This window comes from Schistocerca nitens, chromosome 1 (genome assembly GCF_023898315.1).
Source record: "Schistocerca nitens isolate TAMUIC-IGC-003100 chromosome 1, iqSchNite1.1, whole genome shotgun sequence".
NCBI classification, from domain to species: Eukaryota; Metazoa; Arthropoda; class Insecta; order Orthoptera; family Acrididae; genus Schistocerca; species Schistocerca nitens.
In genome coordinates, this window is record NC_064614.1 from 947,877,537 (window position 1) to 947,903,554 (window position 26,018).

Consider the following 26,018-nt stretch of genomic DNA (forward strand, 5'->3'; position numbering starts at 1 on the left):
GCATCTGCAAATTAAAATTCGCCGCACTGAAGTGACTGAAGACCTTCCAGTGTTCCATTATGACTATCTTGACCCTTCTCAGTACGTTCCCGTAACATATGTAGAATGTTACGGCAACAGAAAAAGATAGGGGCAATTTCACCTACCTCATACCTCGAGGAGGAGTGGGCAATCTACACTCAAATTTATGCCGATGGCTCAAAAAGGGATGCGAAACATTATACGGGATGCGCTTTTTTCTATCCACAAACTACTGAAGAAAGAAAGTTCCAACTACCAGGCGACGCTTCTACATTTCTCGTTGAAACATTCGCTATAGGCAATAAAATACATATGCTCTCTATAAACCTCGAAAGCACTAGTATTTACTGACGCGCAAAGCGTCCTAAACTCTATTTGCTACCGGAAATGGAACAAAGGAACTTGTATATGTACCCTAGACATAGTAGATAACTATTATCAAGCAAAAAAGACTGGTCATGTTGTAGAACTGGTTTGGATCAAATCACATTCTGGCATCCAATGACAAAGCACACTAACTAACAAAAGATGCGATTAGTAACGGAAGACCTATGAACATCAAACTCCCATACACAGACTACTTTTTGCAAATCAAACGACAAGCGCTTCTTTCGTGGCAAGTGGTATGCACTGATGGTGAACAAACTACAGGATGAAAGTTATGCCGGTATACAGCCAAACATGGCAAGACAGTTATGGTTTGTGAAGTTCGAACTCTCATGGAAAATAATATCACTTATTGTGTGGCGTCTTAATCATGGATCATTATCCGCCCACTTACATCGGATCGGAGCATTGTGGGCACCTCATTGTCAATGTGATGGCGCCACAATTTGTGATGTCAATCACATTCTCTTTCAATGCAAGCGTTATGAGACCGGCGGTGTCAACTTTTGCAGGAACGCTCGAGACTTGGTCCCTGCCAAGTTTATAACTAAAGACGATATACAAATCTACAAAGAGTGATGATTGTCGATCTTACTACGGAGACTGATTTACCATCTTTCACACAAACACGTTGTTTACTGTCAGTTGTATCCAGTATGCTCATGGACTAAGTATCATTATTGTATTCTGTAAACACATTTATAAATGTCTCCTCTCCGCAGTGTATCAGATCACAGTTGTATGTCTGTTACACTGCTCTGTCATTTTATTTAAATTATTGTGGCTAGAAGCCAAAATAAATCAATAAAAGCAACCAATTCTCTGGTAGACATAACAGGCAGGCGCATCCCATAGCGAGCGATAAATGGATAACGCTTTGGTCTGCCGAGAAAATCAAAGATCTTAATAGTTGAGTATTGAGCGCACTGGTAGTGACGGAGCACACTGTGGACAATAATGTGTAAACATTGTGTTAACTGACATCATGTAGTGCTGATCAATACCAACATTTTCCGAAAAATACACGCCTAGACGTTTGTGCCGAGAAGAATGATACGCACATCTCAAAATTACCGTTATATTAGAAAAAAGTCTATTGACTAGTACCACGGAAGAACACCAAAATGCGCAGGAAAGTTACTAATTTTGTTCTAGAAATTGAAGTGCACGCTGTAAGTTAGTAAAGATCTTACTCTCATATTGTAAGTTGCACAGATACTTCAATTTGCCGTTTTGTGTATCTTGTATATTATCTCGTGTTTAGTACAAACGTGACAAAATGTATAAGTCAAAGAAAAAAATAAAATATTTAATTTAAGAAAGTATGATGTTACCTTCGCGAATAAGTTCCATTCCCCCAGTTTCCCCGATTCCTAAATGAATTGTGTTTAAGTCAGTTGCCCCCTATTGTAACATCAACTGGAAGGCACCACGGTTAACGAATACTTTTAAGTGGAATCAAGAGTGAATAGCCCCGGCATCGTCATCAGTTATTGGTCAATTGTGATCCATTACATACGTAAATAGTGTACTGAACACAGAACAAAACAAAGTTGAGACAGGGTGATGGAACAAGCCGAAATTTGTAAATTAGTCGTAAGTAACAAACAGTGCCATTTAAATAGTTGAAAGTATCCGTAATTCGCTATACAAAAGCACTGTTCTATAACAGTATCCGTAATTCGGTACACAAAAGCAATGTTTTATAATTAAAGAATTCTTTTACTGAGCAACGGCATTGCTCCATCAGAAATGACAAATATTTGAACGAATTTTTACGTCGCTTCTGTTTTAAATCATTAGGTAGACTAATTAATAATGTAACTGCTATGCCTGAAATACTTTACTGACACTATGTTGTTCTAGATTGAGACATTACAGCTGTTTCTTACTTTGTGGCTACAGTAGTCATATTTATTTTGTCATAAGGCCCCAGTTAAGTTTAAGAGATGCCAGTATAAGTGAAGGCTTGGCAGGCTCATTTTCAGCTGGGTGAAATGTCTACAAGTTTCTTTAAGCTGCAGATAGTCGTGATAGCTTTGCTCTTTATCCTAAAGAGATTTTACTGGGGCTGAGTTTCCACAGATGAGCATGTATTGAAGTAATGATTGAAAGTATTCATAATATGACTGAATCACTGTTGACCTGTTGTACGTTGGTTTAGGACACAAAGAGCATAACTAGCCTTTGACAGCTTTGTTTCAAGGGCTTTCACATGATAGTCCCATTTTAAATTGTTTTGTGGTTCTATTCCTAGAATGTTTAACATCAGGTATAGGGTGTAAGACATGATATTGTATCACATTTTTGTGTTAGTGGGGAAGAGTAGAAATTAATGAAAAGTTTCTGCTATATGATCTTATTTTGTCAAAAACAGCCAGTAATCAGACACTGAAGCATCTGCTGCTGATTCCATAAATATTTTCAGCAGCTGTAATTAAAATAATGGTTTCATCTGCAAATACTTTTTTTTCTTTAATAAAGTCATTTACATCACCAGTATAAAGAAGGAAGAATGAAGACCCCCCTCAAAATAGCCCTTTGGTGCTCCATACTTAATCAGTGATTTACTGAATAAATGTGATGTAATAATGAAACTTTCTTTGCCATCAAGCTTTGATATCACTTTTCTACATGTGTTCTACATTGTATCTTATCCACTGATTTGGGCAAACCCGCAATAATAATAATAATAATAATTATTATTATTATTATTACCACAACCACTACCACTACTACTACTACTACTACTACTACTACTACTACTAACAACTGTATCCGGTCATGCATTGCTGTATCTCAGTATGGGTAAATGGAAAAGAAAATGTTTCTAATATGCACGGGAATTGGATGTATCTTCTAATCTCCCTCTCCCCTGCCCCCCCCCCCCCTCCAATCTCTGTCCATCCCAGTCTCCTCATCTTCCTATTGAGTCATCAACAGGGACACAAAAAAGTAAAAACTTTGCTAGCTTAGCTCATTGAAGCATTTGCGCAATACCTAGGAAAGCTCTCATTCTGTTTTTGTGTCCACCCTTCTACTATTTGGTGAGTGATCTTCTTTACTCTTAAATTATTTACATTCTGCCAGCACTTTCCTTATGATATATGTTTTAATGAACTCTTTCATCTCCTTGGACAATGTATTATTTATATTTATTTTTATTTTAAATTTCCCTTATAGAAAATGCAGTAAAATCATTAGATGAACATCAGCCGAAGAACCCGAGACAGAAGCCAATAGGCAGTTTGTCAACAAGTGGCCACGAAAGGCTTAACAATTTTGTATTAAGCATTTTGTTTGTGTTTCTTTCATAAATGTAAGTCCAAATTGGCTCTCCTCCTGTGATCATGTGCAAAATTGTTGGTGAGAGATGTAATAATTTTTTTCTTTATATGCACATACGTACATCATATATTAATCCTTGTTTCTTCATCTATTGAGTAGAAGGAGTTGTCATTCAGAAATTCTTTTAATTAGCTTTTAAATGTTGGTTGTCTATCTGTCAGACTTTTTATACTATTTGGCAAATGACCAAAGATTTTTGTGGCAGAAAAATTCACCCCTTTCTGTGCCAAAGTGAGATTTATTCCAGAATAGTGAAGATCATCCTTTCTTCTAGTGTTGTAGCTATACACTTTGCTTTTATTTTTTAATTGGGATGGGTTATTAGTGACAAATTTCATAAGTGAATATATGTATTGCGAAGGTACTGTAAATATCCTGAGTTCCTTAAATAAATGTCTGCAAGATTATCTTGGGTGGGCTCCAGCTATTATTCTGATTGCATGCTTTTGTGCAATGAATACTGTCTCTCTTAATGATGAATTGCCCCAAAATATGATGCCATAGGAAAGCACCCAGAAATTTTGAGTATTCCTGCCTTAGCAACAGACTTCTGTTCATAGCCTATATTTATCAATGGTGTTATGCCATCTACTGCACAGAATTGTATAAACTGTGTTTTTTCAAAATTTAGTGAGAGTCCATTTGCAGAGAAACACTTAATAATTTTCTGAAAGACATTATTTGCAATTTCCTCAGCTGATTCTTGCTTTTTGGATGTGGTTACTATACTTGTATCATCAGCAAAAAGAACTAGCTTTGCATCTTCGTGAATATAGAGTGGCAAGTCATTAATATATATTAAGAACACTAAGGGACCCAAGACTGAACCCTGTGGGACACCATTCTTGATACCTCCCCAGTTAGAAGACTCTGCTGGTTTTTGCAGACAATCTGTACTGTTAATTTCAACCTTCTGCATTCTTCCAGTTAAGTATGAATTAAATCATTTGTGCACTGTTCCACTCATACCACAATACTTAAGCTTATCTAGAAAAATTTCATGATCCACACAATCAAAGCCTTTGAGAGATCACAAAATATCCCAATGGGTGATGTTCGGTTATTCAATGCATTTAATATTTGATCAGTGAAAGCATATATAACATTTTCTGTTGAAGAGCGTTTCTGAAGAGCAAATTGACATTTTGTTAGTACTTCATTTTTACAAATATGTGATACTACTCTTGAATACATTACTTTTTCAAGAATTTTGGATAAAGCTGTCAGAAGTGAGATTGGGCGGTAGTTGTTAGCATCAGATCTATCCCCTTTTTGGTGCAATTGTTTAACAATATTTCAGTCTATCTGGAAAAATGCCCCGTTTCAGTAAACTACTACATATGTGGCTGAGAACCGTACTTATTTGTTGGGAACAAGCTTTTAGTACTCTGTTGGAAATGCAATCAATTCCATATGATCTTTTACTTTTAAGTGACTTTATCATTTTCCTAATTTCAGTAGGAGAATTGGGTTGAATTTCAATTTTACAGCCGGCCGCGGTGGTCTCGCGGTTCTAGGCGCGCAGTCCGGAACCGTGGGACTGCTACGGTCGCAGGTTCGAATCCTGCCTCGGGCATGGATGTGTGTGATTTCCTTAGGTTTGTTAGGTTTAAGTAGTTCTAAGTTCTAGGGGACTGATAACCACAGCAGTTGAGTCCCATAGTGCTCAGAGCCATTCAATTTTACAAATTGCGTGGGTACTGCCTCTTCCATATACTGCCTTGCATTTTCTAATGAATAGCTGGATCCTATTTTCTCTGCAACACTTAAAAAATGATTATTAAAAAATTTTCTACTTCTGACTTTTTGTTAACAAACTTTTCATTCTGTTTGATAGAAATACAGTATTCCTGTGCTCTCAGTTGCCCTGTTTCCCTCGGACTTTTTAATAACTTTTCTTAATACAGTGCAGTAGTTTTCATAATGTTTCACTGTTTCAGGGTTTCAGCATCAGCACTCCTCCTAGCTATAAGACACATTTCCCTTTTCTGTGTACAAGATATTTTCATCCCTTTAGTAAGCCATGGCTTTTTACATGTTTTCTTACAATTAATTTCACTGTTTTCTTAGGGAAACTGTTTTCAGATATACTCACAAAGGTATCACAAAATACGTTAAATTTTAAACTAGCATCATGTTCCCTGTACACCTCATCCCAGCCTAACTGTTTCAAGCTTTCGCTACACTTTTGATTTGTTAAATCATTAATTGAATGCACTAATTTGGAGGACTGTTTTGCATTACTATATGGAGCTATATCATATACTGTAAGTAGCTGTGCATCATGATCAGACAGACCATTTTTAACAGGAAAAGTTTTTATTTGAATAAATTTATCTTGGTTTGTGAAAACATGATCTATCAACGCCCATCAGCAGCTAATGGTATTGATTTAATTGTAATTTCATTCTAGAGAGCTGCATGGTCACCAATGGCATCTGTTCTTTTGGACATGTCCGAAAGAACAGATGCCATCTTCTTATTATCTAAAAGTGTGCTGCTTTCCTGTACCACCCGAGTAGAAAAATCAATAACTGATGTCAAATTGAAAGAACCAAGTAATACAAGATCAAGCTTTCTATCGGACTCTTTCAGAAAATCTACATTGAAATCCCCACAAACAATAATATGCTTTCCTCTGTCTGACAAATAGCACAACAAGGAATCCAAGTTTTTCAAAAATAGTTGAAAATTTCCCAGTGGGAACCTATACAAGGCTACAGTTATAAAAGCGCAATTATTCAGTTTAAGCTCACATGCACATGCTTCTGTATGTTGCTCTACACAAAATTTTTTAGTTTCCAAATTTTTCACATTATGACAGATTTTAACATATATGGCAACTCCTCTCTCTATAGTGTCTCTACTTACATTTGCCGAAAGCTTATATCCACCTACATATACAATTTCCATACCTGTGTCTATATGATGCACAACAGATTGATACATAGAATCAGTTGGTGTCATAAGTATATCCAGTTTTTTGATTAATTTATGAGTGAAAGTAACAACTCACTGAATACTGGAAGCATTGTCATTGGCAAGCACACAAGAAAGACAAAATATTTGTCTGTTGACAAAGCTGGAGGAGGCCAATGGAGTTGGTGTATTTGTTGCAGTAGACAAGAAACTCAAATCCACCGAGATAGAAATTGAAGCTGGAGCTGTGTGGGGGAATGTTTGGACAAGACTCAGTATCAGAGGTGGATGTAAAATAGTAATAGAATCCTCCTGTTGCCCACCAGACTCACCTCCACATGTAACAGAGAACTTCATTTTGCTTCTATGTAAGTTCCTCAATCACAAGAATCAGTTGAGACGTTAATCATCCAGTAATAGTTGAGAGCATTACAGTTTTGTTGGTGATGAGCTTGACAATACATCCCGTGAAACATTATGAAGTGCTTCTCAGTAAACTATCTATAACAGATAGTTTGGAGCACTACTCATAATGGAAATATATTAGATCTAATGCCAACAAATAGACATAACGTCTTTGAGGTAGTCCACATCAAAACTGGTACAAGGGGCCATGACACGGTTGTGGCAACATGATTACCAGTGTACAGAGGATAACTAAAACAAATAGAAAGGTATGTATGTTCATTGGGATCAAACAATGTAAAATCCATGGTGGAATAACAACAATATTGTGAAAAGGACAGATTTGTACTTGTCATGTAGAGGAGACATCAAGTCACACACAGGCACAACAAAAAGAGTGCTGTACATTTAAGCTTTCAGTCAAAAGTTCCCCTCCTAAAGTAGAAAACACATGTTCCATAGACAGTGGTCATGTGTGTGTGGGTTGTGGTTGCATGATTGTGTGTGTGTTTTCTACTTTTAAGATGTCCTTTTGGCCAAAAGTTCAAATTTATAGCAGTCTTTTGTTATATGTTCAGTAAACTAGATAAAACAGCAGTAGTGATATATGTAACTGAGGAATTAGAAACTTTCCGCACAGGACAGGAGCTTGTAAAGGAACTATGGCCCAGGTTTAGAAGAATAGTTGGCCATGCACTAGAAATATTTATCCAAAAGAACAGTTCACAATGAGAGGGACGCTACAGTCACTGTCAAAAAAACTTCTAAAGAAACAGGGACAACTGCATAATATATGTGTAAAACAAAGCATGAGTAGAGAGATGCTAATTAAATGTGTGTGGCTGTCAAGAGAGCAGTGTGAGAAGCCTTTAATTACTACTGTAGGAAAATATTGTCAAATGCTTTTTTACAGAACCCACAGAAATTCTGGTCATATGTAAAGGCTTTTAGTGGTACCAAAGTTAAGTAACCATTCACTCGTGAATAAGACAGGAACTGAGACGGAGGGAATCAAAGCAAAACCTGAAATTGGTGGCTCCACTTTCAAATGTCCCTTTACAAAGGAAAATCCAGGAAAAGTGCTCCAGTTTAGTCCTTGTACAACTGAAATAATAATAATAATAATAAAACAGCAGTAGTGATATATGTAACTGAGGAATTAGAAACTTTCCGCACAGGACAGGAGCTTGTAAAGGAACTATGGCCCAGGTTTAGAAGAATAGTTGGCCATGCACTAGAAATATTTATCCAAAAGAACAGTTCACAATGAGAGGGACGCTACAGTCACTGTCAAAAAAACTTCTAAAGAAACAGGGACAACTGCAAGCTTAAAAATAACAAAGCATCAGGTGAAGATGGAATTGTAGCTGAACTCCTGAAAAATTTAGGTCCAAATTCACTCAGAGAAATCACACACATTATCCAAAATATTTGGCAAACCGAAAAAATCCCAGATGACTGGAAGATCGCACTAATTCACCCACTACACAAAAAGGGTGACAAATCAGATGTGAACAACTATAGAGGGATCTCGCTTTTACCAGTCACCTATAAAATTTTGTCAGCCTGTCTCCTGAAGAGAACACAAGAACAACTAGAATCAAAATTATCTGAATACCAAGCAGGATTTAGAACAAACAGGTCATGCCCAGAACAAATTTTTAACCTCAAAACCGTAGTCAAAATGCGAGCTCTCAGACAAAAGCCATTAGTATGCACATTTGTAGACTTTAAGAAAGCATACGATTCAATAGATAGACCCTCATTATTTCAAATTTTAGAAGAAAGGGGATTAGATTACAAGACACGAGAACTAATAAAACAAACACTAACTGACACGAAGTCTAAAATAAAATTCATGGGAGAAATTTCGGAGCCCTTCGGCATTCAGACAGGTGTGAGACAAGGCGATGGACTCTCTCCTCTTTTGTTCAACATCGTTCTTGACAAAGTTATGGAGGAATGGGAGAAACAACTACGGAAAAATGAGTGTTGGAAACCAATTTCACTTGGCTTTTCCAAAAACAATCTTTACATTCCATACCTCGCTTTTGCAGATGATCTAGCAATACTAGCGGAGGATGAGCAGACCGCCATTAAACAGATTGACACACTCAAAGAATGTGCTGAGAAAGTTGGGCTACAAATCTCATTTGAAAAAACTGAATTCCTATGTTCAAAAGTAGAAATTGCAAGCTTAAAAACAAAATATGGCAAAATCAATAGAATCCCGTATTTTAAGTACCTCGGAGAATACATTGAACCAACAGGCCAAGAAATAGTATCACAGCAAAATCGTTTACAAAAAGTCAAAAAAGCATTCTGGTTAGTCCACAACCTCTACAACAAGAAATCCTTGTCAAGACAAACTAAAATTCGGCATTACAATACCGTCATAAAACCAACAGTCCTCTATGCAAGTGAAACACTAGTACTGAACAGAAAGCGAGAACTCGAAGACATCAAAAAAGAAGAGAGAAAAATCATTAGGAAAATTTTAGGAGTGAGACAGACTAAAGATGGCTACAGACTGCAAACAATCAAAACAACAGAAAAGTTTTCAAACATAGAAATTGATTTTAAGAAAAGGCGACTGAAATTCTTTGGTCATCTTAGCAGATTACCAGAAAACCGTTTGACCAGAAAGCTAATAAATTACGTAACCTCACTTAAAGCTTCAACACCTTGGATGATCGAAGTTAGAAAAGACCTCACCAACGCGGATATAACAGCAACCGATATTTCAGACAGAGATACTTTTAAGCACAAAGTAGAGAAGTGGAAAGTTTTACCAGAGCAACCAAAACAAAAACAGTACAGACCGAAGTGGTCAGAAGAGCGAAAGCAAGCCTTCTCAAAAAGAATGAAGATCTATTGGAGCAACAAGAAGAACCAGAAAAAAAGTTGATTGTCATTTGCTTAATGTCATTTGCTTAATGTCTTCCGTTATTGGGAGAATTCATAAATAATAATAATAATAATAATAATTTTATTGTCTTTAAGCCATTACAGCAATAGACAAAGTCATACACATAATACGATACAGTACATGCTACAAAAGAATAGAATTGTTATTAACTTTACAGTTTAATATCACAGGTAATGAAATCCTGTATACTGTAGAATGGGTTTATAACTAACCAGTCATAAAGTGTTTGTATTGTTGCTCTGGTAATTTTTGTATAGCTTGTGGAAGTTTGTTAAATAATTTGTGGCCCATAAGTTCATAATTGTTAACTGATTTTGACAGTCTGTGGTAGGACATATAGATACACCTGTTTGTCCTAGTGCTGTATTGCAATGTATATTTGCTCTGCATTTTACTTTAGGTAAGTTCTTTTTTGTGTAGATTAAAATGAATGAATGAATGAAACAAGTATTAGTATTGGTGGTGTTGAGAAACAACTGAAATTGTTAAAATTGAAGAAAGCTCCAGGACCCGAAGGAACCCTCAAACTCTATACTGAATTTTCGGCTAAGTTACGCTCCCCCCCCCCCCCCCTTCTAACTATAATCTAACATAGATCCATCCAACAAAAATCGTGCCAGTAGTTGAAAGAAAGCACAGATCACACAAATCTACAGGAAGGGTAGTAGAAGCAAACTATCATCCGGTATCCTTGACATCAATTTGATGTAGAATCTCAGAACATATTCTTAGCTCAAACATAATTAGGTATCTTGAACAGATTGGTTTTGTCAACAAGCATAGATTCCAAAACCACTAATTTTCCAAAACGCAACTTACCCTTTTCTCACATGATGCACTGCAAGCTTTGAATCATGTTGTATACTAATGACCTTGCATACAATTCATCATTATCTCAGACATTCTGCAGGTGATGCTGTTAATACTGTTTGAAAGAAGCTGCACAAATATTCCCTCAGTTCATGATAAGGTTTCAAAGTGATGAAAAGATTGGCAACTTGCTTTAAATGATCAAAAATGTAAAACTGTGCACATAAAAAAATTTGTGATTATAATATCAATGAGTCACAGCTGGAATCAGCCAACTCTTACAGATATCTGGGTATAAAACTTTCTAGAAAAATGAAATAGAATGATCACATAGGCTCAGTTGTGGGTAAAACAGATGGTAGAGAACAGTTTATTTGTAGAATACTGGGGAAATGCGATCAGTCCACAAAGGAGATTGCGTAGAAATCACTCGTGACCCATTCTAGAATATTGCTGAAGTGTGTGGAATCTATACCGGATAGAACTAATGGGAGATGTGGAATATATATACATAGAAGGGCAGCATGAATGGTCAGAGGTTTGCCTGATATGTGGAATTGTGCCCCAGAGATGCTGAAGAAACTGAACTGACAGACTGTTGAAGACAGACATCATCTGTCCTGAGAAAACCTACTCAACAAAGTTTCAATAACCGACTTTAAATGCTGACTAGGAATATGTTACAACCCCCATATATGGATCTTGAGCACAAGATTAGGTTAATTACAATATGCACAGAGGCATTTAAAGAATCATTCTTCCTGTGCTCCATGCGGGAATGGAATGAGAAGAAACCATAATAACTGGTACAGTGGGGCGTACCCTCTGCTGCACAGTTCACAGTGGTTTGCAGTCTACAGATGTAGTTGTAGACTCAGTGTTTTCTTTGTTTGGTGAGCTGTTACTTTCACTCCTGAATTGTTTACATATCATTTTATGAGAGGCTGCATATTGCTCTTAGTTCTTATTCTTATGGCCCTTTTCTGCTGTTTGGATATTAACTACTTCTCATGTATCTAGTCCTACTACTACATTTTACAGTGTGTATGGTCAACAGTGTCAAAATTTGTGGTGATCTATAAATATGCCTGTATCATAGTCATACTAGCTGAGAGCTTTAAGTGCCACCTTTGTGAACTCTGTTATAACCAGTATTGTACTTCTGCTCCCTTGGAAGTCAAACTGTGCTTTGTTAAGAAAGTTGATGTAACTGATTAATCTGTCATTCATGATTAGTTCTGTTATTTTTTGGAATAACGTGAGTAGCAAAACTGGCCATTAGTTTTCAGTATTTTCCACATTAATGTTTCTTTACTAGGGGTACAACTCTTGTGTGCATTAGATCCATTGGAAAAATATCTGAACCAAAGCTCATGTATTATGATTGTTAACAGAGTTTGTTTGCTGTCCATTCGTGCCTTCAGAAGAGTGGATTGCCGAAATGTCTGATTACACCTTTGTGCTTTGACCCATGATGTCATCAATATGGCAGAAATGACTGTTCTAAGCGTCTCCAATATGGCGCCTATGACATCACTGAAATACATATAAATAAGACAATAACATTTCCCTCCAAAAATATGATCAAATTAATGGGACAACTGCAGGAAACTGGGGGTTTTAGGGTAGGGATGAGCGAAATATAATAGTAGGAAAAAAAAAATCACCATGATCCCGAAACAAATAAAATGATGGGGGGGGGGGGGGGGGGGGGGGAATACAACATTCCACTACACTGACAAAACCTACATGATCTGACACTTCCCTTGACTTATATAGGTCAACCACAGCTGACGATACCAAAACACCAACACCTACAACTAAAATTACAAAAAATTGGAATCGGTCACTTCCCGTGATGTATAAAGATCAATTACAACTATTGATACCAAGAAAACCAACACCTTCAACTACGAAAAATCGAAAAATAAAAGCAAAACCAGAACACCTCAAAAAATCCAAAACCCCAAGATCGCTACATAAATTAAAACACATTCAGTGCACCAGAAATACACAAAACATCACAACGTGAGAAGAATAGACCCAAAAAAACAATTACTTACCATCAACAAATTCCGGCACTGCAAACTAAGTCGGCCACCCAACTCCCTAAACCCCCACACAGACACACACAAACACTGCCAATGATTTCACACATCCAACACCGTGGTTCAAATGAACCCAGTAGAACACATTACACTCAGCACATACATACACACCACTAGAAGGTACCATCAAACACAAGACGACTTCTATAAACACAGCCAACTCTGTGCTGTAATGACATCACACATCACAGCACCCTTATGTCACAGGTCAAAGTAGACAGGTGGAATCAGACACTTTCATTGACTCCAGAAGAATTACTGGAATCTCATCTGGGCTTCCTGATTTCTTGTTTTCTTTTTTTTTTTTTTTTTAATTTTTTTGTCTTCCTGACTTTTTGCTCTGTTGTGGGGTACACCATCATTCTGCTGGCTGTCTAATTTATTGTGTGCACTACAGCTGTTTTAGAGACATTTTGTTACAGCTTCTCTGCAATACCTGAAAAGTATTCATTCACAAAATTTGCTAGTTCTTGTGAATTTTCCATTAATATATCCCTTGCTTTGATTTGCATGTTTACAAGTCTCCATATTTGTTTTCAAATTGTATGACATGTACTACTTTACTTTTATTTTCTGAAAAGAAACCTTGGGATGAAGTGTATGCTTAAATTTTTTATGTTCCTAAAAAGCTTTAATTTTCATAAATACAAAGATTGTTTCCACAAAAATGTTGTCAGTTGCGAGTAACAGATGTTTTGTACATGCACAAAACTATTATTAAATGGGGAAAAACCACCATGAGGGAATTACTGTTGTTTAATTAAATTTTACACACAAAAGGAAATGTGTGTTCATTCCAAAGGTTGGTTTCAACACCACAGTGCCACACTAGACACTTTCCTATTAGAGATGATAATCTCTCAGCTTCCTCATACTGGCTTGACCAGCCAGTTACAAGGACATCTGCAGATTGATGTGGACTCCTAACCACAATGTAACTAGACATTTTTTATATTTACAAAAGTGTAATGAACATCAGAGCCATCCCAAACACACACATGTACAAGGATATATGTCTGCTAGCTCCACAGGAGATGAGACTGAAAATGTATATGATTGGAGAAAAGAAATTATTCAGTATGTTAGGGGAAATGTAACTTTAATTGTGACGGTGAACTGAAATTCAAGTGTAGGAATAAAGACTGGGATGAAGGAATAATAGAAATTTGCACAGCGCACAATTCAGTGATTACTAATGCTTGGTTTAAGAATGATGGAAGACGGTTGTATATGTTGAAGATACTTGGAAACTCTAGTAGGTTTCAGAGGAGTTATATAATGGTAAGATGAAAATTTGTAAACTAAATTGTAAGCTGCAGTACATTTCTAACAGCAGATAAATACTCTGCCCATAATTTATTAGTTATGAAATGCAAATTAATTATAAAAAAAAATTCAGAGAGCTTGGAAATGAAGACAGTTGGACTAGATAAGCTGAAAGAATCAGTGGGTGTTGATAGTTTCAGAGGGAGCATTATGCAACAACATACATCGTCTAAAGAAAAACAAATAGATTAATATGCAATTTTGAGAAATGCAACTGTCAAGACAGGAGAGAGACAACGAGGTAAAAATGCAATGGCCATTAGGAACATACAAGGTATTAAATTTAACTGGTGAATGAACAGCACACAACTGTGTCACTGGATACAGTTGTAAACAGCAGTATAAAGATAGGTAGGAATACATTTCTGCTTAGAAAGAGCAACAAGAAACAGATTTCAGCTGACCAGTGCAGTCAATATGAAAATTTCATCTTCAGCACTGGCAATGTTGAGCACCAATGGGCAATGTTCCAAGAGGGTTTTACAATGCACTTTAGACAAGTATGTGCTAATCAGAGTTGTGAGGAAAGGGAAAGGCTCATTGTGGTTCAACAGTTGGATTAGAAAGCTGCTACAAAAGTAAAGAGAGATTCACTGCAAATTTAAACACAGCCAAAGCCTGATAGATCAACAAACACTGAATGGTGCCAAAACTAGCGTAAGTAGACCCATGCTTGAAGCATTCTGTCAATTTAAAAGTAAAATTATACTTATTTACCTGATAGAAAATCGTAAGAAATTTTAGTCTTATATTAAATATAGACACTGTGACCATAACAGCATCAAAACAGAACATTACACTGTGAAGGTTGAAGTACCAAATATTTTTTTCCAGAAGTGTTCCACTGAGGAAGACTGCACTGTAGTTCCTCCTTTAAACCACTGCACAAAACCTCAAAATGAAAGATAATGGCCGGCTGATGTGGCGAGCGGTTCTAGGCACTTCAGTCTGGAACCGCACTGCTGCTACGGTCGCAGGTTCGAATCCTACCTCGGGCATGGATGTGTGTGATATCCTTAGGTTACTTAGGTTTAAGTAGTTCTAAGTCTAGGGGACTGATGACCTCAGATGTTAAGTCCCATTATGCTTAGAGCCATTTGAACCATTTTTGAAAGATAATGAAATAAGCGACCACAGGATAGAAAAGCAACTGAAATCACTCCACAGCTACATAAAAATAATACAATTTTGTTATACATACATACATACATACATACATACATTCATTTTTCCTGAGGGCATGCAGCTTTATTGTATGGTTAAATGATGATGGCGTCCTCTTGAGTAAAATATTCTGGAGGTAAAATAGTCCCCCATTTGGATCTCCAGGCGGGGACCACTCAGGAGGATGTTGTTATCAGGAGAAAGAAAACTGGCATTCTATGGATCGGAGCATGGAATGTCAGATCCCTTAATCGGGCAGGTAGGTTAGAAATTTTAAAAAGGAAATGGATAGGTTAAAGTTAGATATAGTGGGAATTAGTGAAGTTTGGTGGCAGGAGGAACAAGACTTCTGGTCTGGTGACTACAGGGTTATAAACAGAAAATCAAATAGGGTTAATGCAGGAGTAGGTTTAATAATGAATAGGAATGCGTGTAAGCTACTACAAACAGCATGGGGAACGTATTATTGTGGCCAAGATAGATACGAAGCCCACACCAACCACAGTAGTACAAGTATATATGCCAACTAGCTAGGCAGATGATGAAGAGATTGATGAAATGTATGATGCCTACAGGAAAATTAGAGAAACCTTTGGAGAAAGGAGAACCACTTGCATGAATATCAATAGCTCTGATGGAAACCCAGTTCTAAGCAAAGAAGGGAAAGCAGAAAGGTGGAAGGAGTATATAGAGGGTCTATACAAGGGCGATGTACTTGAGGACAATATTATGGAAATGGAAGAGGATGTAGACGAAGACGAAATGGGAGATAAGATACTGCGTGAAGAGTTTGACAGAGCACTGAAAGACCTGAGTCGAAACAAGGCCCCGGGAGTAGACAACATTCCATTAGAACTACTGATGGCCTTGGGAGAGCCAGTGCTGACAAAACTATACCATCTGGTGAGCAAGATGTATGAGACAGGCGAAATACCCTCAGACTTCAAGAAGAATATAATAATTCCAATCCCAAAGAAAGCAGGTGTTGACAGATGTGAAAATTACATAACTATCAGTTTAATAAGCCACGGCTGCAAAATACTAACACTAATTCCGTACAGACGAATGGAATTACTGGTAGAAGCCGACCTCGGAGAAGATCAGTTTGGATTCCGTAGAAATGTTGGAACACGTGAGGCAATACTGACCCTACGGCTTATCTTAGAAAATAGATTAAGGAAAGGCAAACCTACGTTTCTAGCATTTGCAGACTTAGAGAAAGCTTCTGACAATGTTGACTGGAATACTCTCTTTCAAATTCTGAAGGTGGCAAGGGTAAAATACAGGGAGCGAAAGACTATTTACAATTTGTACAGCAACCAGATGGCAGTTATAAGAGTCGAGGGACATGAAAGGGAAGCAGTGGTTGGGAACGGAGTGAGACACGGTTGTAGCCTATCCTCGATGTTATTCAATCTGTATATTGAGCAGGCAGTAAAGGAAACAAAAGAAAAATTCGGAGTAGGAATCAAAATCCATGGAGAAGAAATAAAAACTTTGAGGTTCGTCTATGACATTGTAATTCTGTCAGAGACAGCAAAGGACCTGGAAGAGCAGCTGAACGGAATGGACAGTTTCTTGAAAGGAGGATATAAGATGAACATCAACAAAAGCAGAATGAGGATAATGGAATGTAGTCAAATTAAATCTGGTGATGCTGTGGAAATTAGATTAGGAAATGAGAGTCTTAAAGCAGTAAATGAGTTTAACTATTTGGGGAACAAAATAACTGAAGATGGTCGAAGTAGAGAGGATATAAATGTAGACTGACAATGGCAAGGAAATCGTTTCTGAAGAAGAGAAATTTGTTAACATCGAGTATAGATTTAAGTGTCAGGAAGTCGTTTCTGAAAGTATTTGTATAGAGTGTAGCCATGTATCGAAGTGAAACGTGGACGATAAATAGTTTGGACAAGAAGAGAATAGAAGCTTTCGAAATGTGGTGCTACAGAAGAATGCTGAAGATTAGATGGGTAGATCACGTAACTAATGGCGAGGTATTGAATAGAATTGGAGAGAAGAGAAATTTGTGGCACAACTTGACTAGGAGAAGGGATGAGTTGGTGGGGCATATTCTGAGGCATCAAGGGATCACCAATTTAGTATTGGAGGGCAGCGTGGATGATAAAAATCATAGAGGGAGACCAATAGACGAATATACTAAGCAGATTCAGAGGGATGTAGGCTGCAGTAGGTACTGGGAGATGAAGAAGCTTGCACAGGATAGAGTAGCATGGAGAGCTGCATCAAACTAGTCTCAGGACTGAAGACCACAACAACAACATACAATAAAATATTACACTTAATTACCCCTTGCTCAAATTATCATTTCATTCTCTATGAGTTCTTCTGTTGAATAAAAGCATTTCCCCCACATAATCTGCTGTAGCCTCATTTTTAAAATTTCTGGCTCCATATTAAATATGCTTTTGCCCATTAACTTGTTATGTATTGTTATTCCCATATACTGTGGAGTCCATGCATATAATTTCAACTGTTCTGTAGGTAACATAAAATTATTTTTATTTGTTGTGTTATATGTATGGTTAAATTGATTCTCCTCAAATAATTTTTGTTTGCCGTGTAGGAAGATTTTAATTTCATAAATGTATATGGAGGGAACAGTTGTTTGTAGTTTCTGAAATAATTTGTGACAAGACTCTATTTGCTGTGCAGTACACGTGTATTGGATAATTTTCTTTTGCAGTTTCAGTATTCGAGATACACTGCTTGAACTTCCCCAGAATATTATCCCATATCAAATGACAGATTCAAAATAACTATGATAAGCAATTGTTTGTGTACTCAAGTTAGTGGAATTTGCTAGTATTTGTGTTGCAAATGCATAACTGCTTAGTTTATTTGATAGGAATTCAATATATGTATTCTAGCTTAAATTCTTGGGTAGATCAAGAAAGTGATTCAGATGTACTTCATCAAATTGGAGAGAAAATACATCTATGGCACAGCGTAACTAAAAGAGGTGATTGGTTGATAGAAGAGACATCAAGTGTTAGGCGATTTCAAAGTGGAGAGAAATGTGGGTGGTTAAATATTGTCGATGAAAACCAAAGCATAGTTACTGTAAGCAATTTCCATTGCATGTAGGGTGCAATGGTTACGTGGAGATGAAGAGGCTTGCACAGATCAACTAGCATGGAGGACTGCAGTAAACAAGTCTTTGGCCTTTAGGTAACAGCAACAATCCACTACAGTGTCAGTAAGGCTGTATTGACTACCAAAAATCTAGAAATCACTAAGATTCTTGTAGAGTATTTAGTCTGAAGTATGTAGCACCAGGTGTTGTTATCTCTGGAAATTTCATTCAGAGTTGGTGTTAGAAATAATTTCACAGTATCACAGAACAGGAGTATCTACAGGATGACAGGACCCTGCTCCCCCAAAGATGAATAGCCTTACATAATGTTTTAATATGTCTTTGGTAGTTATTATGACAATGTACTTGTCAAACAGAGAGACTGATATAATATACTGACTGTTGTGACATTTGCATACAACACAGCAAGGTAAGACACTACAAGTCTCACATCATTTTTCCTGATTTGCGGACAATTATGGACACCTTCTTCCCGTTTCAACCTCACAATGCTCAGGATGATTGTCACAAAGCTCATGATCAGAACTCAAGAAGCAAGACAACTGGTATGCACATGGATCTTGGATGCCTAACATAGGAACTGTGAACATCATGATGCCATACATGGACCTATAATGCACAACCAAGATGACTTAGTATGGATTTTTACACATACGAAGTATAGTGGGCCATCAGAAAAATGATTAAAATGCTGTTTTGGCCCATACCAAATCCTATATTACTTCTCAGATGTCACCTATGAAACTGAGAAAGATTACACTACATTGAGTACATAAACATTCAGAAACATCTTCTGTGTCCTTCATATGAAGTCTTATCACGGTTCTGAGATGCAGACCAGAAATATTGGGTGGCAATACAAGAACATGGAGACCTGCTTCATGGCTGCAATGCCTTAATGGAAGTAACTTCATTTGAATGTCACAGCGGCTGAGCATTGATGAGATAACCTGAATGTGAGGATTCATCATCACTGCCATATGTAGGTCCAGTGACTAGATTCCAGATCCAGGAAATTGTTTTGAACTCCAAAACAGTGTGGAGGAGTATCAGTACTGAGTGTTGTGCTTCACCCATGGTGATGTTCAGATTATAGCCACTGGCTGGCAGTTATGCAAGTTAAAAGTTCTGTTCCTGCCTCCTGCAATTATTTCTTATTTAACACATGTGATTTCTGGGATGTTCTAGGACTGACTTACATGTAAGTATTGGAATTTAATCTCCTCTGAGGCAGGCAATTCAGCTCCATATGTACTACTGTGTGTACTTAATAAACATACTCCCTGCATGAAATGTTAGTACTTGTTAATAACCCTGCTCTCATAACTGGTTCTTTAGTTTGGATTCTATGTGCTAATAAATATGATAAATAATCCAATACTCCCATGATGTATCTATAGAAGTTCTCCACTGAGTGCTTTGAAAAATGCATGCATTATACGGTTTCAGTGTGTGTCTCTTTCAGAACATTCCTGCAAAAACATTTGTACCTAAGAATGCTGTGTATCAATATGATACATGTCGATATGGCTGTTATCTGTATTACCAATCACACTTTTACTGAAATCAAATGATGTGCTGTTCTGTGACCAACACAGGAATGCTGCACCTGACTTCTCAAAACTCTCTGTATCCACTTGAACGTTGACTGTGAAAGAAACTTGAATGCAGTGTTTTAAATCTACATCAACATCTATACTCTGCAACTACATTACAGTGTTTATGCCAGTGGGGACTTTGTGTATCACTATCGCTTCCACCTTTTCCAGTCGCAAATGGTCTGCAAGAAGAAAGGTTGTTGGTAAGCCTCTGCATGATCTCAAATCTCTCATATTGCACCTACATTTTCCTTTTGTGAGTTGTGTGTTAGAAGAAAGCTATAAATTGGTTGACTCTTCTAGGAATGTATGCTCCCAAAACTTTTAACAGTAGAACACCCTGTGACCCAAAACACCCCTCTTTCAGTGTGTGCCACTAGAGTTGGCTGAGAATCTCCATGATGTTTTCACTCTTACTAAATGAATCTATAACAAAACACACTGCTGTTCTTTGGATCTTCTCTGTTCCCTCCATCATTTGTATTTAGTTCAGATACCAGACTGACAAGCATTATTTTAGTATTGGTCAAATGAGAGTTTTGTAAGCAATCTCCTTTGCAGTTGGACTTAATTTCCTTGGAATTCTTCCAATGAATCTGTCTGGCATCTGCCTTACCTACAGTTAGTTTTTTGTGGTCATTCCACTTTAAATCACTGCGTACTCATACTCCTAACCATTTTATGGTTGTGGCCGCTTGCACAGATTGTTCTACAGATGTGTGATTATATAATAATAGGCCTTTCTGCCTATTTATGTGCAATATGTTACATTAGTTTATGTTGTGTGTCAACTGCCAATACCTCTACCAAGCATCGATCCTCTGCAGGTCTCCCTGCATTTTGCTAAATTTTCTGGCATTGCAACTTCTCTGTACAAACAGCATCATCTGCAAGAAACCTAATGGGACTTCCAACGTTATCCACTATGTCATTTATATATACATATTTTGGAAATTAATGGTGCTAAAACACTTCCTTTGGGTATGTTCAAAATTACTTTTACATCTGAAAATTTCTTTTCATTGAGAATGACGTGCTGTGTTGTGTGTGCTAGAAACACTTTAATTCAGTCACACAGCTGTTCTTATGTACTGAATGCTTATACTTTGTTCACTAGGTGGCAGTGTGGAACTGTACTGGATGCCTTCCAGAAGTCAAGGGACATATCATATACCTGTGCATCTGGATCTCATTGATGAACAGAGTGGGCTGGATTTCACATGATCACTGTTTCCAGAACTCACTTCTCCTACAGAGGAGGTTTTCTGCCTCCAGAAATGTCATAATACACAAGCATAAAACATATTCCAAATTCTACAACAGACCAACATCAAAGATTTGGGCTTTACTTTTGTGCATCTTGTTTGACAACCCTTCTTTAAAGTGGGAATGACCTGTGCTTTTTCCAGTTATTAGCAATGCTTTGCTCCTCCAGCAACATATGGTATATGGCTGATAGAAGAGGGGTGAGTTTTTTCATCTACTCTGTATAGAATCATATTGGTATTCCATCAGGTACAGTGGCCTTTCCTTTGTGGAGTGATTTCAGTTGCTTTTCTATCCTGTGGTCGCTTATTTCATTATCTTTCAAAAATGGTTCAAATGCCTCTAAGCACAATGGGACTTAACATCTGAGGTCATCAGTCCCCTAGACTTAGAACTACTTAAACCTAACTAACCTAAGGACATCACACACATCCATGCCCGAGGTAGGATTCGAACCTGCGACCGTAGCAGCAGTGCGGTTCCAGACTGAAGTGCCTAGAACTGCTCGCCACATCAGCCGGCCATTATCTTTCATTTTGAGGTTTTGTGCAGTGGTTTAAAGGAAGATTGGTTGGTTGGTTTGGGGAAGGAGACCAGACAGCGTGGTCATCGGTCTCATCGGATTAGGGAAGGATGGGGAAGGAAGTCGGCCGTGCCCTTTCAGAGGAACCATCCCGGCATTTGCCTGGAGTGATTTAGGGAAATCACGGAAAACCTAAATCAGGATGGCCGGACGCGGGATTGAACCGTCGTCCTCCCGAATGCGAGTCCAGTGTCTAACCACTGCGCCACCTCGCTCGGTTTTAAAGGAAGAACTACAGTGCAGTCTTCCTCAGTGGAACACTTCTGGAAAAAAATATTTAGTACTTCAGCCTTCACTGTGTAATGTTCTGTTTTGATGCTGTTATGGTCACAGTGTCTATGTTTAACATAAGACCAAAATTTCTTACAATTTTCTATCAGGTAAATAAGTATAATTTTACTTTCAAATTGACTGAATGCTTCAAGCATGGGTCTACTTACGCTAATTTTGGCATCATTCAGTGTTTGTTGATCTATCAGGCTTTGGCTGTGTTTAAATTTGCAGTGAATCTCTCTTTACTTTTGTAGCAGCTTTCTAACCCAACTGTTGAACCACGATGAGTCTTTCCCTTTCCTCACAACTCTGATTAGCACATACTTGTCTAAAGTGCATTGTAAACCCCTCTTGGAACATTGCCCATTGGTGCTCAACATTGCCAGTGCTGAAGATGAAATTTTCATATTGACTGCACTGGTCAGCTGAAATCTGTTTCGTGTTGCTCTTTCTAAGCAGAAATGTATTCCTACCTATCTTTATACTGCTGTTTACAACTGTATCCAGTGACACTGTAAGGGCCTTGTGGTCACCGAACCCCTTTTCTCTGCTAACTTTGTGGTAAAGTTCTGGCCTCTTGGTGGCCAGGAGATGTTCCACATGCTGGTTCTTTGACTAGCTGCTGAAGGTAACTTTTGAACAAGAAAAAGATACATAGTTCCCTGTCCCTACAATCCACCTTAATCATTTGAGTCACCCAGTCTGTACGTGATAAGTTGAAATCTCCACCTAATACTAAAACAGGACCAGGAAATTTATGCAAAATATTCTCAAAGTTTCCTCTCAGATGTTCCACCACTACTGCTCCTGAGGCAGCTGGCATATAAAAGTATCCTATGACACTGTTTAATCCACCTTTAACACTTACATTCACCAAAATTATTTAGCATTCTGAATGCTAAATAATATTAGATATTATCACATTTTTTCACAGCTATAATAACATCTCCACACTGGTCCTCTGCCTATCTGTGCAACATACATTCCAGTCAGAATTTAGAATTTTGTTGCTGTTAATGTCTGATCTCACCAATAATTTTGTCCCTTATATTAGGTAGAAATTGTCACCATTTGTAAGTGAGACTAGTTTTGGGACCTTTCAATAGCCGTTCCCATAGTTAACAAGTACTATATCAACATTTACTTTCTCCAATCTACCACGATGAATGCTACTCTGTTTAATTAATGGGGTTAGTATCCTTCCCTGTCTGAAATTGTAACATACCTTATTGGACCTGTGGGGGACTCGTTCTATCCTAAAAAGCCACATGTTCATGCTACGTATACTCTGCTACCCTATTACCACTTCCTGCGGGTATGCACACCTTACATATTAACTCATTAATGCCTGAATAAATTTCCGCGTAAAAGAAAAAAAATATATTTAGTTACCAGATTCTAAAAGGTATCAGATAGATTATATAATGGTAAGACAGAGATTTAGGAACCAGGTTTTAAATTGTAAGATATTTCCAGGGGCAGATGTGGACATTGACCACAATCAATTGGTTATGAACTGTAAATTAAAACTGAAGAAACTGCAAAAAGGTGGGAATTTAAGGAGATGGGACCTGGATAAACTTAAAGAACCAGAGGTTGTAGAGTTTCAGAGAGAGCATTTGGGAATGATTGACAAGAACAGGGGAAAGAAATACAGTAGGAGAAGAATGGGTAGCTTTGAAAGATGAAATACTGAAGGCATCAGAGGATCAAGTAGTGAAAAGACAAGGGCTAGTAGAAATCCTTGGGTAACAGAAGAGATACTGAATTTAATTGATGAAAGGAGAAAATACAAAAATGCAGTAAGTGAAGCAGGTAAAAAGGGAATACAAACATCTCAAAAATGAGATCAACAGGAAGTGCAAAATGGCTAAGCACGGATGGCTAGAGGACAAATGTAAGGATGTAGAGGCTTATCTCATGAGGGTTAAGATAGATATTGCCTGCAGGAAAATTAGAGAGACCTTTGGAGAAAAGAGAACCATTTGCATGAATATCAAGGGCTCAGATGGAAACCCAGTTCTAAGCAAAGAAGGGAAAGCAGAAAGGTGGAAGGAGTATATAGAGGGTCTATACAGGGGCGATGCTCTTGAGGACAATATCATGGAAATGGAAGAGGATCTAGATGAAGATGAAATGGGAGATACGATACTGCATGAAGAATTTGACAGAGCACTGAAAGACCTGAGTCGAAACAAGGCCCCGGGGGTAGACAACATACCATTAGAACTACTGACGGCCTTGGGAGAGCCAGTCCTGACAAAACTCTACCATCTAGTGAGCAAGATGTATGAAATAGGTGAAATAACCTCAGACTTCAAGAAGAATATAATAATTCCAATCCCGAAGAAAGCAGGTGTTGACAGATGTGAAAATTACCGAACTATCAGTTTAATAAGTCACAGCTGCAAAATACTAACGCGAATTCTTTACAGACGAATGGAAAAACTGGTAGAAGCCGAACTCTGGGAAGATCAGTTTGGATTCCGTAGAAATGTTGGAACACGTGAGGCAATACTGACCCTACGACTTATCTTAGAAGAAAGATTAAGGAGAGGCAAGCCTACGTTTCTAGCATTTGTAGACTTAGAGAAAGCTTTTGACAATGTTGACTGGAATACTCTCTTTCAAATTCTGAAGGTGGCAGGGCTAAAATACAGGGAGCGAAAGGCTATTTACAATTTGTACAGAAAGCTGATGGCAGTTATAAGAGTCGAGGGACATGAAAGGGAAGCAGTGGTTGGGAAGGGAGTGAGACACGGTTGTAGCCTCTCCCCGATTCTATTCAATCTGTATATTGAGCAAGCGGTAAAGGAAACAAAAGAAAAGTTCGGAGTAGGCATTAAAATCCATGGAGAAGAAATAAAAACTTTGAGGTTCGCCAATGACATTGTAATTCTGTCAGAGACAGCAAAGGACTTGGAAGAGCAGCTGAACGGAATGGACAGTTTCTTGAAAGGAAGATATAAGATGAACATCAACAAAAGCAGAACGAGGATAATGGAATGTAGTCAAATTAAATCTGGTGATTCTGTGGAAATTAGATTAGGAAATGAGAGTCTTAAAGCAGTAAATGAGTTTAACTATTTGGGGAACAAAATAACTGAGGATGGTCGAAGTAGAGAGGATATAAAATGTAGACTGGCAATGGCAAGGAAAGCGTTTCTGAAGAAGAGAAATTTGTTAACATCGAGTATTGATTTAAGTGTTAGGAAGTCGTTTCTGAAAGTATTTGTATGGAGTGTAGCCATGTATGGAAGTGAAACGTGGATGATAAATAGTTTAGACAAAAAGAGAATAGAAGCTTTCAAAATGTGGTGCTACAGAATAATGCTGAAGATTAGATGGGTAGATCACATAACTAATGAGGAGGTATTGAATAGAATTGGAGAGAAGATGAGTTTCTGGCACAACTTGACTAGAAGAAGGGATCGGTTGGTAGGACATGTTCTGAGGCATCAAGGGATCACCAATTTAGTACTGGAGGGCGGCGTGGAGGGTAAAAATCGTAGAGGGAGACCAAGAGATGAGTACACTAAGCAGATTCAGAAGGACATAGGCTGCAGTAGGTACTGGGAGATGATGAAACTAGCACAGGTTAGAGTAGCATGGAGAGCTGCATCAAACCAGTCTCAAGACTGAAGACAACAACAACAACAACACCAGTAACGAAGTGTTGTATAGTACATCAGGTCAAATCTAACATATGTCCTACCAGTCAAGTATAATTGAGGATAATAAATATTTGCAGCAACAGGCATTT

The 26,018-nt window shown here is 37.7% G+C and overlaps 1 protein-coding gene across 5 annotated transcripts in view; it reads left to right on the forward strand.

The window, feature by feature from the left end:
• Positions 1-1,325: 1,325 nt before the first annotated feature.
• Positions 1,326-26,018, forward strand: part of LOC126237400 (uncharacterized) — a 192,283-nt gene continuing 167,590 nt past the window's right edge. For 4 of the 5 annotated variants that reach the window (XM_049947495.1, XM_049947522.1, XM_049947504.1 and 1 more), the window contains exon 1: positions 1,326-1,580. In XM_049947495.1, the coding sequence (XP_049803452.1) occupies positions 1,533-1,580 (48 nt within the window). In that variant the 5' untranslated portion in view covers positions 1,326-1,532. Of the gene's footprint in view, positions 1,581-15,087; positions 15,231-26,018 lie in introns of all 5 variants that reach the window. The other variant, XM_049947513.1, reaches the window with a different exon arrangement.